At 41.5% G+C, this 21,778-nt stretch overlaps 2 protein-coding genes across 3 annotated transcripts in view; both read right to left on the minus strand.

Moving 5' to 3' along the window:
- The window catches only part of adam12b (ADAM metallopeptidase domain 12b), an 80,997-nt gene extending 59,489 nt beyond the window's left edge, over positions 1–21,508 (minus strand). Inside the window, exons 1-3 of one of the 2 annotated variants that reach the window (XM_086180648.1) lie at positions 20,995–21,508; positions 6,780–6,901; positions 4,805–4,878 (exon numbers count right to left, since the gene is read on the minus strand). In XM_086180648.1, the coding sequence (XP_086036774.1) occupies positions 4,805–4,878; positions 6,780–6,901; positions 20,995–21,106 (308 nt within the window). In that variant the 5' untranslated portion in view covers positions 21,107–21,508. The remainder of the gene's footprint in view (positions 1–4,804; positions 4,879–6,779; positions 6,902–20,994) is intronic. The other variant, XM_086180649.1, reaches the window with a different exon arrangement.
- Positions 10,912–12,254, minus strand: LOC147247390 (uncharacterized). The gene is made up of 4 exons (XM_086180650.1): positions 12,075–12,254; positions 11,717–11,957; positions 11,524–11,609; positions 10,912–11,429 (listed from the first exon to the last, which is right to left on the minus strand). Exons 1-4 carry the CDS (start codon positions 12,174–12,176, stop codon positions 11,301–11,303), a joined length of 558 nt encoding a protein of 185 aa, XP_086036776.1. The 5' UTR covers positions 12,177–12,254; the 3' UTR covers positions 10,912–11,300.
- Positions 21,509–21,778: the final 270 nt, after the last annotated feature.

Genomic DNA, 21,778 nt, shown 5'->3' on the forward strand with positions numbered 1-21,778 from the left:
TATATTCTGCTAAAAACTTGCTAAGTATGGAGTGACTGATAAGGAAATTGTATCTAAAGCTGGCAAACTAACATTTAAGTATTGCTGTGTATCTTTAAAGTTGTACGTATCTTTATTCATGTTGAAAAAGTATGCTTGACATTCCCTTTAATCCCTCAAGTGTCCCTCATAGCCCTCTTGAAATGAAAGAAATGTATGTAAAAAGGTATTTTTTACGACTTGAGACTGACATCCAAATAACCTTGAAAACAAGTAATGACATCAATAACTGTAAAAAATGTTGCTAAGTGCTGCACATCGCTCTTTCTCTCCCTCACACACAGACACATGAGCGGGCTGGTCCCCCAGACAGAGCTATTGAAGTCTTTAATCAAGACTAATGTGGAATGTCCCATATGACCACCATTAATTTTTTTTCAAGCGGGCCAAATGTGCCACTGATCAATGCTATACATCAAAGTAGCTACTGCTGGCACAGGTCTGAACGCCTGCCAGCACTGTTAGCACCGTACATAGAGTCTTAAATATTGAATATGGCACTGCTAGTTCCATTGTTCACGAAAAAAGTTAATAAATAACACGACAAGGGCAACAAAAAACATATTTCTCCCCTTTTCAGTTGTGCTAAGCTACCTATTTTGGATAAATTGGGAGAAACAGGTCATACATAATGCCAAATCTCAACTGGGAAGTGAACCACCTGTCAATGTGCTGCTCAGATGTGACAGAAGCCAAAATCAGTAAAACATTTTCTCTCAACTGACTTTTTATTTATCTATTTTTTTTTTGCCCAGACATTCACACATGAGAACATCCTGAACTGCTTCTCCTTTGACAAGTGTGATGATGACACTCCAGTGACACCTTGTAAAATGTCACACTCTGCTATATACATGGGCAGCTCACTTGCATATACCACATTATTTCATTCAGACAGTTTGATTCCAGTAGCCCAGCGAGGATGATGGCCTCTTCAACCCAGGGAAATCAAATTTCACTCCAAGCCGAAGCATTTGTGCAATGAACACTAAAAAGAGACTCTGACTCTCTTGCAAATACATTACATCAACTGGAAATACATTCAGGGCTTTGCTTCATTGCATTCATATCATTAGCATAAAGCCTGGCCCTTACCCTAACCTTACAAGAATGAAATATGCTTATTTACTATCCTCCCCAGAGCCAGACAAGAAGATAGACATCCTTCCCTCCTCTGTGTCTGCATTAAGGAGCTGAGACCCACAGAAACCAGCTGACTGCTAGCGAGCTTAGAGCAATGCCCTGTATATGGGAAGTCTCTGTAATTCTAAAAACAGATTACTTTGCTGACTGGGCGCAGTGATTTGAGGTACCACCACAAAACATCGTCACACAAAAATAAAATGTTTGTTGATAAGTGTAACTGCTGCACCAAATGACGGTTGACTTTGTAAGAGAACAGACCAAGATCCTGAACCCTGCGACTGATGGAGGCACGCTACTCCACCCGTCCTTCATTGTACTAAGCTAAGCAGCAATCAGCCAGTCTCTGTGGTTCTCAGCTCCCTAACACACACACACCGAGGAGAGATCGTCTGGACGGGATAATAAGTATTATTTCCAAAAAGTTGGTGAGTTCCTCTGAACGTTAGGGTCAGCATTGTGGTCTCAGCTGATGTGATGATTGGGATTGATGTGGCAGACATATGTCAGAGGAAGTGGTAATAATAAGGGTGTCACAAGAACTGCCGCTTCGGTACTTGTAACATGTGACTGTACTGGTTTTTCTACAGTGCCAAAGGTGCTGGAGATTTGGGGAGTGGTGGAGTAAGTGCTGGTTCAACAGGTCTGAGTAAATGAACACGCTGCCAATGGGGAGCTGCTTTAATTCATCATGCAGGTCTAGTAGAATGTATACATTGGTGAAGATGAATTCACGCTGGCCTTGGAACAGGACAGGTGGGCTCTGCAGCGGTGCCAAATAAGCAAACTGCAAGCGCTCAGCAAATTCAAGCAAAATGCTTCAAAGTAAAAAAAACCTGCTCAGCACAAAAAGGGCACCTCTAAACCTTTGAGGTCTCTGCACTCAGATCTGCTCACTTCCAGATGTTCGACGTATTGAGCGGTTGTTCTTTTTCTGTTTATTCTGCATTTATTCTACACCTCTACATGCTTTATGCTCTTATTTAAAACCTTAATTGTATGGTAATGTTCCTTATATGCCGTTCACTTGCTTGTCCCAAGGACTATAAGATGCAACATCATACTTAGTTACGTGATTAGTAACAGGAAAATGTGCTGCAAATCTCTGTTTAGAAATAGCATAACTGTAATTTGAATTTGATGACTTGGAAGGTCTGAACACTGCTTGACTGTTTATTCTAACATCTTTGTTCGAATGATTTCTCTGTGTTCAGGTTACAGCTCAAATAAAAATATAACTTACATTTTTTTGAATACGTGCCAATGTTGAAGCCTAGTTTTAGAGCCAATAAAGGCATTATTATGGATCAGTTTAAGTCTGATTTAACATAAAGCCCTGAAGCGTTTAACATAAACCACAGATTGGTTTTAAAAAATACAAAGCAGCCAGGAGGAATACGTATAAAGATATCCACACTGACAAAGTGTGACAGCGAGTGAAGCCAGAAGGTTAAATTAGAAGTATGCCACACCTGTCAAATAGCACGGGAATAAAATTGTGTTCAAGCGTATCTCAGCGACATTGGATTGACTCAAATAACCTTTGAGTGCACAATTGAGGACATAAGCCAGATAGAAAATATTACTTATATCATTTCCCTAAATTAAAGTATTATCCACAGATACTGTACATTTCCTTTCTGTGTCCTCATCTCACTGTCTGCCCCAGACAAAACAGACACACATTAAGGTCAAAGACCACCTGTTCTGAACTGGCTGAACTGATGAAGCGATATCAGAGGACACATCTGGCCTGAGAGGGAACAGGCCGGATGGGAATGGCAGCACGCTCCTGGGCCCCAGGCTGGTGACAGATGACTCACAGCTGATGCTGAGGTCACGGGAGGTCACATGTAGAATGAGGAATTGGAGGGGTCAGCTGTGACAGAGGTTTTTCAAGGTGTGCGAGTCATTCCTTGACAGGGATATTATAAATAGTTTGTCCAGCATGTAATTGTGTTGGCAGGAGACCAAAAGCTACACTTATTACAGCTAATGTTCAACTACCTAAAACAGACAGAATGAAATGTTCCGCACAACACGATGTTTGTTCACTTTCTACTTTTCTATCCCTCCATCCATTTTACAGATGGAGTGAGGTAACCCTGACATTCTTTTCCCCAGCAACGGCCTCCAGCTCCTCCTGGGGGACCCGAGGCTTTCCCAGGCCAGATGAGGCATATAACAGGGTTGGGCAACGTCTGGCAAACTAGCATATGATGATGTCCATAGTGAAATGAAATTGTTGGGGTTGGTTTTTTTTTTGGGTGGGGGTGGGGGTGTGGGGGGGCTTAAAAAGCTGACTTGCTCTACAGATTGGACCAATAACCGCTGCTTCCCACTCACTCTGACAACAACCTCCAGCTGCCTCACTCAGCCCTGAAGACTCTCCCGAAGCTCTCCAGCAAAGGGACTCACAACCCTGCCAGGTGAAGATCCAACATATTCTTGGTTGAAACAGTAACTTTGTGTTAAACTTGAAAGCAAAGTTAGCCTGCTAGTGATAGAGAGGAAGCCAAAGCTACACAAAGTAACCACTTGACTGCGCACTAAAGGTGACCCGTGGAAAAGAAACACAGCTGCTTCTGATGTTACAGAGCATCGTGGGTTCGCCCAGCCGAACAGGTAATGAGAAAGTAATAAACGGGACATGGAGATGTTGTGTTAATGCAATGGCCAGCAGCTTCAATGTCCTTTTCCATCTCTCACAAGTCAAAAGAGGAGCAAAACTACTGCAAGCTTTTAAATCACAATGTCACCAATGTAGAGGACTCAGTGCTTCGATGACTCAGTCAACTGACCAAGACCCCGGACAAGACACTGAGATACTTGGCCTTTTACATTTTAAACTGCCACTCCATTTACGCCATGTGAAAATCTCAGCTGATCTGTGTTTGTTCTGGAGTTACCAGTGACGTAGTGCTAACACTTCAATCAATGTAGAGTCGATATAAACCAGCAGTATAAAATCTTCCACTCGCTCCGAATACGGAAACACTTGCAGAAACAAGACCTGAGTCAGCAGTGCCATCATTCTTGTGAGATTGTAAATTTCCCTGGACATGTAACCCAACCTCTTTATGAAACCGTTTGCGTGTGTATGTGTATGTGTGTGTGTGTGTGTGTGTGTGTGTGTGTGTGTGTGTGTATCAGCATATTTATGAACTTAACATGATCCCCACCCCTTGCTGCACAGTCCACTCTGTTATTTTCCGCAGTCTAGGAGAGAGTACAGTGATGAGAGGAGAGGAGAGGAGAGGAGAGGAGAGGAGAGGAGAGGAGAGGAGAGGAGAGGAGAGGAAAGGGGTAACAAAGGAGGGGAGGACAAGCGTGTCCTCAGAGCTCTCTTCCGCCTTATATTTTATCAGCTTTCATCTCATGGTCTTTCAGAGAAAGTGATATATAAAAGAACAAAAACACTAAGGGACATATTATTTTCTCACTCCTTGAATTCACTATATCATCGCCCAGACCTAGAGGACTTATTCTTTTCTTGTATCGATGCGGCAAGTGAAGTAAGAAATACATAGGGACATGTTTGTGAATAACATAATAAACATATAGATTCCTCAGTGCTGGTGCCCATTATATGAGTGAGAAGAGAACACAAAGAAAAACTTACTCATTCTTCTCCAGCAATAGGATTAGGTGTTCACCTTCAGCATGTACCAGCAACTGGAGTGACGTAGGATAATTCTGAAAGACAAAAAGAAATGACAGCGTTGTTGACTTGTTGCCCGGATCTCACCCATCCTGATCAGCTTCACCTTATGCTGACACACACAAGCTGTATACAAAGAAGGATGTAGCGATGCACAATAGTAGCTGGAGGAACAGGAAGAGAACTTCCACATCCTGCACTTCCAAAATTGGTGTTTGACGCACAATAATACTTCTGTGCCCAGACACACAATTTTTGTCCACCAGCTCTGCAGAGTCAAAAATGAAATGGTACAGAAAAGCAAAAAATAAAACCCACTCCAAACTGCATTAATCAAAAACTTGTGAAGCGGTTGTTGTTTCGAGACACAGGCATGAGGTAAGTCTTCAAATGTCCTGGCTTTCACGGGGAAATGACGACCAAAATCAAGAATAGACGAATACCATCATTTCCGACACAGAAAGTCTTCTGTCACTGTGACATTTTTTAGGTCTGCTGCCGGCCTACATCATTATCTCATAATCATTTTTCCACTGCGCATATCAACATACATGCAGCTTTTTCTTTTTTTTAACACAGGTAAACCTGCTAAAAAAAGAGAAAGAAAAAACGCTGATTGTGAGTAGATGGGTTGCATTTGTTTCTCTGTAGAAAAACAGATAATCAAATAGTATAGCAGAAAGCAGCACGGGGAGGAGTGGCAGTGTCTCTGGTTATTATTTCATATCTTCTCCTGTTTGTAAAACTTAGCGATGATTGAATGATGTCAGAGCACCGCTTGAACTCAATCGGCTTGAATTTGTTGCAGAAATGACACAGACTTTGAGAAGTTACCGGTAGCAGAGCATCGTCTCAGAATGAATCAGAGCAGGAGATGATAAATACCTGCGTCTACCAAAAGGTCATTTGAACCAGGATTGAATTCTGATTAAACCCTTTCACACAGCAGACAAAAGCCAGATGTTTGCAGGTGCTAGCGGGGGTTCTTGAGCAGTGGAAAAAGGAGTTTCTGCAATTCTTTCAGATAGCTTTCAATTGGTACGAGAAGTAGCTCAATAACAAGTCTTCTATCTCAGATAAGGAAGTCACGAGCTGCCCTGGCAGTCATTTTAATTTGTCAGGGGTCAGCTAGATAGTGTTCAACCACTGTTTCTCCTTCATAAAATGCAGAATGTCAGCAGTGCTAATCTAATGTGGTTAAATGGTGGCTGCATAATTAACTCTGTAAAACTATGAGTTGCATTTTCCTTCATGCCTGCCATGTTTTCTAGAGTTGCTGATAAGTAATTAACTTCACGGCCCTACGTTACTGACTGGCTGGCTTCAAGAGGAACATGATGCTATGATGCTGCAGAAATCAAATCTTTCAGACGGGAACTTCCCTGCAACAGGAAAAACTTTGATTGCTTGGGGAGTTCTCAACACCTACGCATTTCCCTCTTCTGAAGATTTTCCTCAAGTTGGGGTGGCTGGTGATAGGTTTTTTTTCCAGCTGTAGAACGTGCAACACACTGGTTTTACTGTCTGAGAACACAAGCATAGGGGCAGATGTGACTACATTGTGTGTCTGCGAGATCTATTTCTCTAGCTATCTTTGTTATGGTTGAGAAAAGACATGCATGCTCACTCTCTTTTCACAGCAGGTGTGTTGCACTGCTGATACGTAGAACTGCTGAGTTTTCACCTTCAAGGAAAACTCAAACAAACACACAAAAAAAAGGCTTATTCAAAACAAAGGAGAGAAAAATCACAGCATGGAACTGAAAGAGGATACAAAGAAAAATCAATCAAGCGAGGAAACAAACAACAGGTGGAATGACGTGGTATATCCTGTGGTTGTAAAGCCAGATATCCATACATGGCTGAGCATCGCTGGCGTCTGAGCCAGGTTATTAGTACTAGGCTTGTTCTTCCCCATGGCCTTGTGAGTATTTACCCCAGGCATGAGCTCGCTGAGAGGTCTGCGGTCTTTGCCCTTCAGTAATAGAGGAACGGTGGTCCCATAGCGTTTCGGTTGAGCTGCATCTCCTTGCTGTTCGGCCTTGTCCGGAACACTTCCTATAAATTTGAAAAAAAAAAAAAAAAGCAGGAGAATAGATTACCTTAACTTCAATAATAACGTTTAACATTGCACTTAAAACAGACAAGGATAAGTACTATGGATAAGAACTGCTGTGTAAAAGCCTTACTAATTAACACAAAGCAGTAACATTTCAGACGGATATATCCCACACAATTAGAGAAAGGGATTGTGGGCTGGACTGGTGAGAAGGGGTAAAAGCTCACTCTTGTTCCAGTGAAGAGATGTGCATTCCCTAAAATGTCTGCGATAGGACCACAGAGACAGAGAATCAATAATATATGTTCTCACACAGATCAGGAGATAGAAATTAAATCAACTGCTACTTTAAATTCTATTTATAAGGTAAATTAATACCATTACAATTTTTGAAACATTTTTCAGTGTGGGGTTAGGCCTATTTTGAATATGAGGGTTTTTTTTATTTGTAAAGTTCAACGAATGGGTCAGACTGATCAAAGTTAGGATTAAGTTCATATCATATACAAGTTCACTCAAAGCTTTTTCAGCAAATATATTTCTATTCTCAAAATTAAGCTTAATTCTATCTCAAATATTATTCTGAAATTCAACATAGATGTTTTCTTTTTTGTTTACTTGGTTGTGGAGCAGCAATTTGTCCAAATTCTGAAGAATGACCCACATGTAGGGCATGATGATGAAATTTAATAAACTGGCTCAGTGTCTTCTTGCAGAACGTGGGAATCATCGGCCCGCTTCCTCTTCCCTCTGCTACATCAGCTCTCTTTCCTCTCCTCCCACAGCCTCACTGTGTGTATTGTAGCAGGCCCAGCAGGCTTCCGGTTGAAGCCCAATAAATGTTACAAACCCAGAAAGGAGATGTGGAAAAGGGAGTGGAGAGGGGGCGTGTTCGAGGGGAGAGGTTGTTTGAGGTTTCACACGGCTGCCACCAACAAAGAAAGACTGTGAATACGCTGCTAGTTACTGTATGTCTAAGGTCTCGGTCTGTTTTCTAGTCCCTAGGGATGCACACATAAAGCATCTGTGTAACGTCAGGCAGGGTACAAACAGAGTTCAGTAGTACATGCTGCAGCAATTCTGTCTGACATACTTTGTTTACTCTTCCTCTCTCCTCCCGCTTGCTGATGTCTTCACTTTCAGCTGCTCTCTCTTCCTCACACACTCTCTCTCTCTTTCTCTCTCTCAAAAGGTCTGTCGTTTCTAGTCTTTGAAGACAGAATTCAGCGAGGACTCCTGCCGCCGACAACTGCAATTCTTTCAACATCAAACAGTCCTGCCCTGTGCTCTCAGTGAATCCCCATTTACCCACAGCGCATAATAGGCTAACAAGGGCGTAAAAGGGATATTTAATGGGATATTTGAGCATGTGCCTACAGTAGTTTGTTGGTTTTAGTGGCGCATGAAAACCGCATTAGATGGATGGCGCAGCACGACTGAATCCACACGCTGTGGCTTGAAAGGCGTTCAAAAAAGGAGCTGTAAAATGAAAGTCAGGCAGACTTGTTCATAAAAAAAAGACTCCATTTAGATCTCTCAGATACTGAAGGACTTTGTCGTGATTAAATTACACCAGGCAGAGAGGAGCAGTGTATGCTTAAAACAGTTTGTACCATGTGTCGATGTGCATGTGCAGAGAAAGCATGCAGAGGGCCTGTAAGCGGACTGAAGGGATATAAATAAGACGCATTCATTTTAATTTGCCATTTGTCGATACAACCGTCACAATTTAGTCCGTGTCATAAAAGTATGGAAGTTCAAAAGCCAGCTCTACTTCTAAAGCAAATAAATATGACACCGGTGATCATTCTCATGGGCGTTGTAGTCTGTTGCAACCTTTACTACAAATCTGTGCAAATCCCATACCGTATGTTTTCCTGAAAACCATATTGATTGCTTAGTCAACCACACACGGGGGTCAGTGAGCTGCTGGTCGCATATCGATTTGGCGGCCAAAAATATCTCCCCAAAGAGATCAGGAGGCGCAATTAATTTGGTCAAATGGCGGGTTCTGCTAAGGACAAAATCAACATCATTTCATATAAAACATTTAGTATGTTACCTACTGCATCAGTAACTTCATTTCTCATTTATTTATTTATAAAACTAAGACAGCTGCACAAATAATAGATGGAAAATTCATAAGTGAGGATTTATCTGGTTTCCCTTAGGCCTACATTAGAAAGACAATACATTGCCTTTCATTCACACGTAGTACTCAAGGGGAGTTTGTTTTTTATGATGAACAGGATAATACATCTTATAACGGAGGTCAGAATAAAGGAGATGAAGGACAAATGCTAATCTATAGTCAAGGTGTTTGGGGAAACAAGAGGGAGAAAATCACAAATCACAGCTGGCCTTCACAGACCTCCTGCAAACGAATTCACAGGAAAGAGCATAATTATTTTACTGTGGAAAATGTCAGCTTGTGCTCATAAAGGGATAAAACGAAGACTTTTGAGGGCTTTTGAGTTGTTTCTTCGACCTTGAAAAGAACATACTGGAAAGTAACATCGAGGCAAACTCTCATGATCATGTGACAGAAATGAGACTTATTTTGTTAGCAGTGGGTTCTGAGAATTAACTTTTGAGCTCAATGTTTATGCCAACGTGCAAGAGAAGTCCTTAAAGGACAACTTACATCACATTCCACCCTCCAAACCAATAGGAGGCGCATATGAACAGAAACAAGGGCTGGGGGGACTCTTCTGGACCCCTGCTTATTTGTGCTACAGTGACTCACCATCAACACTTGTGGTACTAAAAGGATGGCATGGACCAACGCTAGCTTGTTCAGATTTTTACAAACTGTATCTTTAATACAATTTAAGTAAAACAGCTGTTTGTTGTAGATGCTTCAGACCACACAGGTCTGTTCTCAGCTTTCGACTATACAAAAGCCAGGAACCAAGATTAGATCTCTTATCACTGTGGGGAAAATAATAACGGCAGAGCATTTTGATTATTCTTAAGATTTCTGATTATGGATTTTTTTTTTTCAGATTGGGCACGCCAGCCTTCTACATTCCATTCAAACCCATGTGATTCATGTGATGTGTGACAGTGAAGTCTGTGTGGGGTGGGGGTGGGTGATGGTACCATAATTATACAGAGGGATGAATGCAAAAAAAAAAAATGCAGATATGCAGAACACAGCAGAGGAGAATTCTAAAGTCAAGTGTTGCGTTCCATTTGAATCTGGATCTTATCCAGAGCAATTTCTCAGAGTGCCTATCGTATCGATCATACGTATTGATCACAGCCAAGATGAAACCATTGCATGGATATGAGACAGGTTCACCAGTAGGATCAGGTTTGCTAGATTCTTTATTCCAATAACGTTCAGTAATATATTAATTGGAAAAAAAACAGCACCCCCTTGAAAGGTTTATCACTCACAATTTAATGGATTGTTCTTCCTTGGTCCATAATTCAACCCTCCACCAAGTATGGTGATTAAAATTACACGCTGTAGGGTTTACAAAAGTATAATGTATTGTTTGCAAGTGTGTCCAGATTGTCAGAATGGTGAGAATTAAAAAAAAAAATACTATGAAGTTTGGGGGAAATATGATTACAAACTTTCCTGCTGAGAGTTGAGAATAAGAAGACCAAGAGAAGATCGATACCACTCTCATAACTGTCCATTTATTACTAAGCAGCAGCCAGCTGGTGTTCTCAGGGTGACAACAGGAGGCCAGGGCACCTGGCCGGGAAACAATTCCCACTCTAAAATGATGTATTTTCATTCCTCTTTGTGCAGATAAAAACAAGCATGATAATTTGCAGTAATTGCAATGCTTCTTAGGTGCTGGTAGGTGGATTTTCTAGTCTTCTCCTCCTTCCAGACTGTGAGTGTGAATGGTTGTCTGTCTGTATGTGTTGGCCCTGGGATGGACTGGCGACCTGTCCAGGGTGAACCCCGCCTCTCGCTCATAGCCGCTGGGATAGGCTCCAGCCCGCCCCCTGCAACCCTTAACAGGAATAAGTGGTAGAAAATGGATGGATGTAAAGAGATTTTTAAAAACTTGACCCAAAGTGGATTTTTAATGATTTCAGATGAAAAAAACTTTTTTAAACACAGTAAGACATATCACTACACATCAACACATCAACATATTTAGTACATTTGATTCCTTTATTTTTTCATTGCCTGGTGAAGAGCAGCCCAGAGATGGCCCAGGTCATCAAAGTAGGAACTTGGCTGGCTCAAAGCGATCCAGATCCTGAACCCTGAACCCTGGCAGGCCCATCTGTAGTCAGGCCACATTGGTGCAGGGCACAGTAGCAGCTCATGTCTGACCATGAGGAGAATCGTGGCCCGACAAGCTAGGGGCTGCACCCTAGGGTGGAGTTGAAGGACTGCAGGGCGGCTTCTAATTCATCTAGACCAGTTCAAAAATGGTGCAGATCTTCTTGGTCAACCACCATATCCCTCAGGGTAGCTTTCAGCTTGCAGAGTTTTCCCAAAAAATTGTCCCGATGTCTCAGGAACACTGGAAAGGCAGGGTCCATGGGCTCCGCCTGGTACATGAACATGCAGAGGACCATTAGCACACTGACAGGCAATTGAAAATAAAACTGTGGCCACAGATTTCTTCTGGATCAGCAGTCCTACCTTATCACCGCAGTGGTCTGGTTCAGGAGGCACCTGTGTGGGCCCTGTGGAGGAGCCATGGTCTACTCCCTCATTGTCCTCCACCACTGAAAGACATCAAAGAAGTATTTCTATGACACGTGTCTCTGTCTGTAGTTTTGTACTCAGTGGATCTCTGATTAATGTTATTGTGTATTTGAGTTTAAATTCTTACCGTCATTCTCGTCATCAGTAGGGTTCACATCACCATTGACGTTATCATCAACATGGGTGTTCCTGTTCTCATAGGAAGTGGCGTTCCTGTCAATGTTGGGGTTCTCTTCAGTAGTAGGGTTCACATCACCATTGACGTTATCATCAACATGGGTGTTCTTGTTCTCCTCAGAAGTGGCGTTCCTGTCAATGTTGGGGTTCTTGTCCGTAGTAGGGATCTCATCGTCCACAGGAGCGTTCATCTGTTTTAAACCCCCAAAAAATGTCAAATTCAGCAGTGAGATGATGAACATCACTACGTAAATATGTTTAAGAAATAAAGAAGAGCAATGAATCGCTCAGACAGAGCTGTGACTTACCTCATTGTCATAAGGGTTTTCCTGAACGGACGTAGAGGCACAGCAGAGGAATGGATGAACTGCATCCATAAGTTTATCGAGGAAATCCCAAACAAAAGACATTTTCAGGTATTCCAAAATAATATTCTAGATTGCTTTATGAGTTTCCTGTCAGTTGCTTGTCTGCCATGGTAAACCTTGTGCAAATGTTCCTTTATATAGGAACCTGACAGATGCTGCTTTTTGAGGTCATAATGGGATGTCAGAATTTGATCTGTCACCTCATGACCTCGTAACCTTTCCCTAAATGTAATGAGTAAAATACATAGATTATATTCATTTATGGCAGCACAGTGGTGCAGTGGTTAGCACTGTCTCCTCGCAGCAAGAAGGTTCCAGCTCCAGCACAGGGTCTTTCTGTGTGGAGTCTCCATGTTCTCCCTGTTCCTGTGTGGGTTCTCTCTGGATACTCTGGCTTCTTCCCACAGTCCAAAGACATCAAGAGGGGGCGAGGCTGATTGATACTCTAAATTGACCGTAGGTGTGGCTGTGAGAGTGAATGGTTTGTCTATACATGTTGGCCCTGTGATGGACTGGCGACCTGTCCAAGGTGAACCCCGCCTCTCGCCCGTAGCCGCTGGGATAGGCTCCAGCCTCCCGTGACCCTTAACAGGATAAGTGGAGGTAAAAGGATAGATGGATGGATGGATGGATGGATACTAATTTGTTTCTCAATTTAAGATTCGCCAGCGGGAGGCAGCGTAGGAACATGTTCAAGGGGTTGCGTCATGGCAAAGCCATAATTGGACAATTAAAGATTCTTCAGCGAGCACCACCATAATCATGATAACCTCCCATACGACCAGCAGCAATCTAATCTTCCACATGTTTGCTAAACCCACCGTTAACTTTCACGTGAGCATGTGACTCACCTGTTCTCATCTGTTCTTAGGTGGCTGACACAGTTTGACGTGATCTGTCATCAGTTTCCTGTTTCCTTTCCATCAGCATAAAAGTTCTGGAGTCAATATTTCACCCAAAAATGCTTTTAGGTTGGAGGTTCCAAGTTTAAGACATGTTCCCTCTCTGCTTCATATTTAACAGAAAATTGAGCGTTCTGTGGTACCGTGCGCTTCAACACGCTGCAAGAAAGCAAATAAGTATCCAGTCCAATATCAAACTGATCCTTTATGTAAATTGTGAGGCTTTGACATTTATTCGCTCGCACTCGCAGGAACACAATAAACCCGTCCAACTGAGTAAACGCTGGAAGCGCTCTAAAAAGGGTCACTGCTAAGGGTCATTAGTCATTAAGAAGTATTATCCAATCCATGTAACTGATGAGCATGTAATACTCAAGCCAGGTTTTTCTACAAGCCACACATGGGAGAAGGATGAGAAACATCTGATTAAGACAAGATATTAGTTTGTTATCTTACATCTGCAGCAGTTGCAGGATATACTGGAGAAACGATTAAAATAATAAAAGTTCTTCATCTTCTCCTTCAGTTGACGTCACATCAACTTCGTAAAGGAATAAGCCCCCCCCCCCCCCCGAGTGCTCTCCATAGCACTATTGAGTCACTGAACTTCTATGTGAGAGGTGGGACTCATAGTGGTGAACTCAGATTTTCATCACCCGATCCTACAGTTCCTCACAGCTCTACTGTACACCACACGCCGAGCACTGATGTCAGACAACAAAGTTAACAGCAACAAGAGGAACGTAACGAGGCTTTTTTTCATGTTCAGAGAGAGAGAGAGAGACATTTCTTTTATGATTTGGAAGAAAGTGAAACAAAGATTAAAGTTGTAAATGTCTGACTTGCTTCCCTCAGGAAGTCAGAAACAGGACTGACATGTATCAACCACCAGGGGCAGAAAACACAAGTTAAAAAAAATCTGTTTATCATAGAGTTGGGCCAAACAGTGCGATGGGTGATTTCACTGCATGTATTGTATGTTTTGAAGATGAATGCTAGGAAATAAGGCCTTTTATTATTAAGCTCCGCCCAGGATGTGTGATCTCTGGTGCATTTCGTTTCTGACTTGTTCGTCTTCAGCTAGATATCTAAAATATGATAATGGAGAGATTTTGATTAAAATTCGGCAGGGAGCTTGGTAATATTACAGGCAACAAGTGTATATCTTTTAAAAGGTGAACTTTTATGCTCCTGAAGATTGATCTAGGTCATTAGCAGAATGCAGCTCTCAGCATTTCTATCATGACCTGAGCCGATGTGACAAGGCTGAAAGTGGAATGATTTGGCTTTGGGAAATCACCTTGATACTTGATATTGTTGTTGAGATATATATATATGCATATATGCATACATATACATTTATACCCCCCCCACACACACACACACACAAACACACACACACACACACACATATATAGATACATACATGTATATACAAACACACACACACACACACACACATATATATATTTATGATTACACAGTGAGGTTATGCACTCTCTAAGAGCTTTCAAAGCTATCTTTTGCATTTTATCCAGTTTGAGCATGCATTATTCTCTATGATTTTCTTGCGCATAATTAGGATATTTTTAAATATGTGCAGGAAGTCAGCAACAAAGAAATATCCGATAATAGAGGCAATAACTTTAAACAATTAAATGCATTGTGCTAAATAACGCATTGGGAAAAAGATGAGCCCTTATCTTCGTTCCATCTATCAAGATCATATTTCGATGCAGAGAGGAGAGAAGATATTCTCTGGGTGAGCTGGGTGGATGTTGTCTGTTGAGCAACAACTTTGTATCCTCATTCACAGCGGGGGGGGGGGGGGGGAACTTCGGAAGTCAATTTAGCTGAGAAATGGAGAGAAAACTGTTATCAGCTCTTCCATCACTCACTCTCCCAAGTGATGACACACTACGGTAATTAACACTGAAGTTAAGGAGGTGGTAATCCTGGATGCCCCCCTAAGCAGATCTAGTGCAAACCCAGTAAGCTACAAGGTCAACAGCCCACAGTGAGGTAATGGTAATAAGAGAGTCCTCTGGGTGAAATAGTCAGATTTGCCTTTGTGTCCCAGCTCCATCCGGTGGGAGCAGACGGAGAGCCAATTCCCATCTTGTCCTGCACTGATTTGGGCATTATGTCTCAGAGCTTTTGGGGAAATACAGCTTGAGGGATTTGAGGATTAACTGGAATTTATCACACACGCCAGGTCACCTACCACACACTGGGTGACAAACTCCTACTAGTGTGATTTATATTCATTCAAAAAGATGGACTTTTGAATTCACATTTCTATTATTTCAATCGAAAAAAAATTCTAAATTACAAAGAACACAGCATGCATATCTTTATATCTGTCAGAATTTTGCATGAATGAAATGTATTTGCACATTACCCACACCATAACATATATACGTGGATCAAAAGGTCTCCAATTGCTGCAGGCAGAGCAGCCAACCTTGGCCTGACAAGCCTTTTATTTTATTTTTAAAAAAAGTGTTGGCTTCATGTAATATTCTCTCAAAACAGCCTTCATTCCCTTCATGAAAAGCTTCTACACAATACCAGGAGGGGACTACAAGAACAGACTACTGTCAAGGCAAGTAGCCCACTCCTCCATCACATACAACTGAAACAATCACATATCCACAAATATTTGAATGAAAAAAAAAGATTAAATAATGAATGGCCAGAATTGTAATCACCTCTCATGTATGTGCGAGTACCTTACCGTGATTTTTGAAAAATCCGCTTGTTTTTTTTGTGGTTAATCCGGCTGAGGGCGGACTACACAAACAAACAAACAAACCAACCAACCAACAGAGCTCTTTGGTGAAAGTAATAAAGGCTTGCAAGCATGGCTGGACTCCAATCAACAACAGCTAATGTGTGTTGACCTTTGCGCTGTGAAATTATTGACGTACGGTGACCCAGTCTTTGAGCCAGCAGGTGTAAAGTCTAACATCATGTACCAGTTTCTTGTTGCACACTTACACATATCCGAGAAAAGAAAAAAAATACCCCGCATATTTCTTCAGATAGAAGAAGTAGAATGAAAGTAACAATCAACTAAAGATTTCATATCCTTTTTCTTCCATTTGTGTCAAACAAAAATACTCCAGCCTCTCCTTCACTTCAAAAGTGAGAACCGACAATTGCATGTGTGCACCTCTCGCAAATTCAATATGAGCCTCCATCCTGAATGCTAGCAGAAATATCAACAACTCTGATAAGTAGTGACAGCAGGGACTCAGTGTTCTTTTCTTTTCCTCAAAAGAAAGAAAGCAAGAAATTACTTCTGTACATCTCAAATAAAATTTCTGAGGTTCACGTGAAAACTGCTACATTCAAACTGAGTGGTGGAGATGGACCTTTGCACCTGTGTCAGTCAGTGTTGGGAAAATATCAATACTACAATATATTGTGATAAAATACCATCTGACACCAAAAAGCAATATTTTATCAAAACAGCTTTCATTATAATCTGCGTGTGTGTTTTGGAGCTGCTTGTGTTGTATCGTTTCATCTCAACTATCAAACTGTGAATCTGATAAATACACAATTCCTGCTTTTTATGGAGTATTTTTTTCCCAGTTTCACAGATGTCTGTGTACATCAAGATAATTGTCTTGCAGTATATGAATTATAACAGAATTTGAATTGAGTGTGATACTAGTTTTACTGTACACTAAATATCATTTATCAATAATATATGCGCTAAATATCAATCGTTTCGTTGGATGACTTCCTGTTATTTCAACCGTTCCACCATTTATTCTGATGATATGATCCATATTGCAATGGTATAGATAACTGAGATTGATTACTCAAAATCCAAATTTAGTCAAAAGTATTTCATTAAACTTTTTTTTTACTACTAGTTTTTTACTACTAGTTGCCATGAGATTATATCAAAAAATAAAGTGCAGTGAAGTTCACTCGCTGAACAGTAACACACTCACATATAGTTACTGTAACATACATGGGTCATGATTTTCTCATTATATACATGCAGCCAATGTATCGATATTTTCAGGCATCAACAGAACCGCATTGCAGTGCTGTGCATCTGCTGATCCGCTGTTTCAGAAGGGCTTCACACTTAACGCCATCGAACATAGACCAACCTCTTCTTGGTCTGTGGCGCAAACGTTTTCTGGTGTCCCAAAATAGCAATTCACCATGGCTGCCCCGCACCACTCCTCATTAACATATAGAAGTGTGCCAGTTCATGTGCTCGTTAAAGGACAAGGGTGCCTGGCATGAAAACGTCATTTGCACCAGCTTGAAACTAGCAATGATGCTTGCTCCTAACCAGCTTGCACCATGCTTGAAATATGTCCCGCGTCTCCTGTGTTTCTCCAAAAGGTGGAACAGAAAGATAGGCACCCTGGTCTATCGCATCCTTCGCTACACGTTGTCTGCATCTGTTTTCACCTCCACTTCTCACACGTTCGCAACAATTTCTCACATCTTTCTTTTCCCCCATCACGTTGACCCTCTCTTTCTCACGACATCTGGAAGTGTTTAGAGCGTGATTCTATGTCTGCATGTGAGTTTATCAGATCATCACATGCATCTCCCGGTTGTGCACGCCACTGATTTGTGCATGAACTGATGTTGCTGTCTCATAACATCAGCTTATCTATTATATCCGTGATCCCATCATGCTTGGGTGCAGAGTCACGTGGCGAGCAGGGGGACGCTAAATCACTCTGATGGCTGTAATAATGACCAATGAGGCTTAACGGAGGAGGACGCTTCGAACTGCCTGTTGTTCCCTTGTGGCTGACAAATCAATGCCAGTCTGTCCTCAAAATGTAAAGAGACAGTCACCCCAAAGGTTTGAAAGACAGACCGGGGTGAAGTAAATGGCTTGTTGTTTTTAGCGCATGGCAGCTATACGTAGCACCACAGGTCGGGGGATAGATGTGAGATCCATCCCAGAAAAGTTATCTGATATGTGGGCTTTGTTCCTCAGGGACCAAAGGGAGAGAGTATGCATGTGTCAGGCTGAGCTTTATTCTCTTCTGCGCCAGTTTGTTTAGACAACACAGACGTTCTAATCTTTCTAATTAATTCTGTCTGATGCTGCAGCCGGACCAGATGATATCCACAAATCTAATCCAGGTCATTTGGTTTTCTCTAATTATTTATCGAGTTTCCTCCGCTCAGAAAAGAGATCAGACCCACAGAAAAACCAGTTGATATATGCAGAGAACCGAAACAAAGAGATAGCCACAGACAGATGATGCATCAAAGATTGGTAAACACAGCTTGCTCGAATCTTGCCCTCATGGGACTGCTTTTATTCATTCATTTATTAATTTTTCGATGCAAAAGTTCAGAAGGCAATCAAGTTCTGAAGGCTGAAAACACTTGATTTGATTTGAGTTTTCAAAACATACGCCAGTAATAAATATGAAGAACTTGTTGGGGTTTTCGTTTTAAACCAAAGAGCAAATATTTGATTCAAATAATCCACCCATTAACCCTCCCTCCACTTTAACTTCATAAAACCTCTGCTAGACTGTTTCTCCACTAACATTTATACAGTGGCTGCAAGAAAACTGAAGCAATTAGTCTCTATATCAATAATAATCTTTTGGTCATTTTAAACTCTTGGAAAATGCGATGAGCATTTTTTCCAAATGTTCTTTACATCTGATTGACAACAAGTTTCATCAGTTGATCATAAGATTAATCAATGATCAAAACAATTGTTCGTTGCGAGCCTACTTTTTTTTTCTTTCAAAAATGCATCGGTGGTGGGTAATGCCCAAGATATTCTTAACAGATCTTTAAAAATCCTACCAGAGAAAGTTCTTGTTATCTGATACATCGTTTACTTCAGGAAATACTATAAAAATAGTTTTATTTTTGGGGGGGGGGGGGGGGGGGTAATGTTAACACTAGATGAGGTGTCCCGATGCAGGATGTACAGGTGTCAGTGGGTTCAGGTCCATACATTGCTGCTTATTGGGTCGGTTGGGCTCGTAATGCGTTTCAGAACGGAACTACAAGAGCTGGTCTGAATTTGGCCCTCAAATCACATCTGAATCAAGTCTGGCAAGAATCTTAGGCAACCTGCCAGTCACTTTACAGCTATGTGAACTTGTACCGAAACACTTGAGGCGATTTCACAATCTAGAACGTAGTCGACTTTATTCAGACCTGCCGCAATTCAAGTAATGGAACGGTTCCTTTGCTTTGGGTTCCAAGGGGGACCAAACCAACCTGCCAAAGACCACCTCTCCTCCGCTTTCTCAGTCTGTTACCAAGCCAATTCTAGTCTAGTTTGATTGAAGAATCTGATGCGACTTCACTGAGGTTTATGGACCGCTTGAAGACAAAAACGACAGGTTGCAAGACAAGGAGAGGACCGTTTTGAACCTCTGCTGAATCTGATGGTTGCGAAACATCTGGGCTGATGAGTTTGTGTTTTAAGGTGCTAAACTCTGACAGATCAGAAGACGATTGCGCAAGACATTAAAGCAGCAGCATGCAATGTAAATTTTTCGGCTCTAATTCTCTTTCAATACTTACAGCCCTTCTAGGGATGGACATTGGTAATTAGCAGTAGCTAAAAATGCTGTGACGCACGCATTGTGATTTTCCTGTGAATCTGCATTTGTCCCCTCTAAAAAAACAAAAAACAAACATGAAATGAAATCAACATAATCCGGTTTCTTTCTCGATCACTCTGAACTGCTCTTTGTGCATCACATCGCAAGCTACACACATTTGAAACTCTTAAGTATTAAACTTCCGCATGGGAGTTTATAAGTGTAATTTAATCGGATTAAACCAAAAGACAGCTTTTGCAAGCAGGTTATGGCCACAGGTGAGCATAAAAAAATTTTAAAAATTCCAAATCACTGTTGTACTTGAGGCAGGCTGCCATTCGTTTGCCAGAAGGAAAACAAAAACAAAAACAAAAAAAACCTCCTTTACTTTCAAGATCTCCGCTTGGTTCACAAAGTAATGGCTGATGATGCGGGAGGTTGTTGAAGTGGAGGGAAAGCCACGGCAGACAGAGAGAAGATGAAGTCAATAGCCTGCTGACATCAAAGAGGTGCTACACACTGCCCTATTTCAATACTCACACTACTCCTTCAAACTATTATTACTCCCTGCATTCATATATCAGCTCAGCCACTGAGTGGAGGATTTAATCACCCACTCTCCCTCACACACACACACACACACACACACACACACACACACACACACTGAGATGATGTGTGCTGTAAACATCTCTTTCAACTCCTCTGCCAGCGTGAATCATTTTCATGGGAGCTTTGCAACTAAAATGAATAATACTATAAATAATGCAACTTCAGGCTTCATATTTGCCCAAACAACGTGTGCTTGTTCTCTTAAAAAGAAATTCATTCATCTGACATGCATGTTTCAAATCTCTCTTTTGTTCCATGTGTAGCTTTCTTGTGCTTTGTTACTGCAGAACCAACAATATTTACACACAGACAAACCATCACAGCCCAAACAAATACACACAATGCCTTGTTATCAATGTTTTCAGCGGTTTAAATTTAGAAAGGACATCCTGTTTAGTTACAAACCAAAGATGAAGCCCCATCCTCCGGGATGGTAAACTCATCTGTCCATCAGACAGATCTGACTTCCCTGTATTGTATTGTATTGTATTATCTCTGTAGAAAGCTGGATTCAATTTTCAAAATAAAACTATTTCTCTTCTTCCTGCTCCAGATGTTAAATAAACAAGAGATGCGTGTGCAGATAAATAACGACGGAGGTGTAAAAGCAGGGGATTATTCCTTTAACATATTGAATTTTGATATTTACTCTGTTTAGAATGTGTAACCTGGAGAAAATAGATCCACAGCCCTCACACCAGGATGAGCATCAGCAGTAATTCACCCACAAATTAACTTGCTGATTAATGACTAAGTTCTGTTTCTTCAACTTACCTTCCTGTGAGTTATAAACCGTGATGTCAGCGTTTTCCTCTGCCGTGGAGAGACCTCCGAGGAGAGTGAAGATGAGAAAGGCAAAGTTCCTCCGCCGCGGCCAGCTTCTCATGATGCCCGGGCTCGGTGGGTTGACACGGGGGAAAGCGCTCAATGAAGCCGAAACACACGCTCCAAAACCAAAGTAAAAACAATAACAAGGGGAGGGGGTGTTAAAAAAAATCACACTTGGCAGGCTGTCACTCCAAGGGAGAAAGTTTTTTTGTACAACTACACCAGACGGAGGACACCCGGTGGTCTGGGGGGAGACACATGTGTTAGCTTGGTGTTGTCATGTGGAGGTGTTGCTCGGGGGTAAATGGCATGGCAGGGACCGACAGCAAAGCTCGAATGAGGGGATGTTGAAGAGTAGAGAAGCGGACTTCCATCCTCACAGCAGCCTCATTTAGCCATGTGCGTTAAAGGCGTCTCTGGGTCCTAGCGCCGGGTGGACGCAGACTCAATCGTTTGTCTATCGATCTTGGTAGCTCGTAGCTATGCTAACGTGTTTGCTATGGTAAGTTTGATTTGATAGACAGCTGTTGGCTGTTTAAAGCATCTTAAAATGTATAGCGCCCCGCAGTGGCCACACACACACACAAATATATATATATATATATATATATATATATATATATATATATATATATATATATATATGTATATATATGTATATGTATAGATTATGCTCACTTTTTAAATGAATTAAAAAATAAAATATTTTATTATTTTATTCTTTAGGTTG

Source organism: Aulostomus chinensis, chromosome 16 (assembly GCF_037954235.1).
Source record: "Aulostomus chinensis isolate RoL2024-O1b breed Wild chromosome 16, RoL_Achi_v1.0, whole genome shotgun sequence".
Classification (NCBI taxonomy): Eukaryota; Metazoa; Chordata; class Actinopteri; order Syngnathiformes; family Aulostomidae; genus Aulostomus; species Aulostomus chinensis.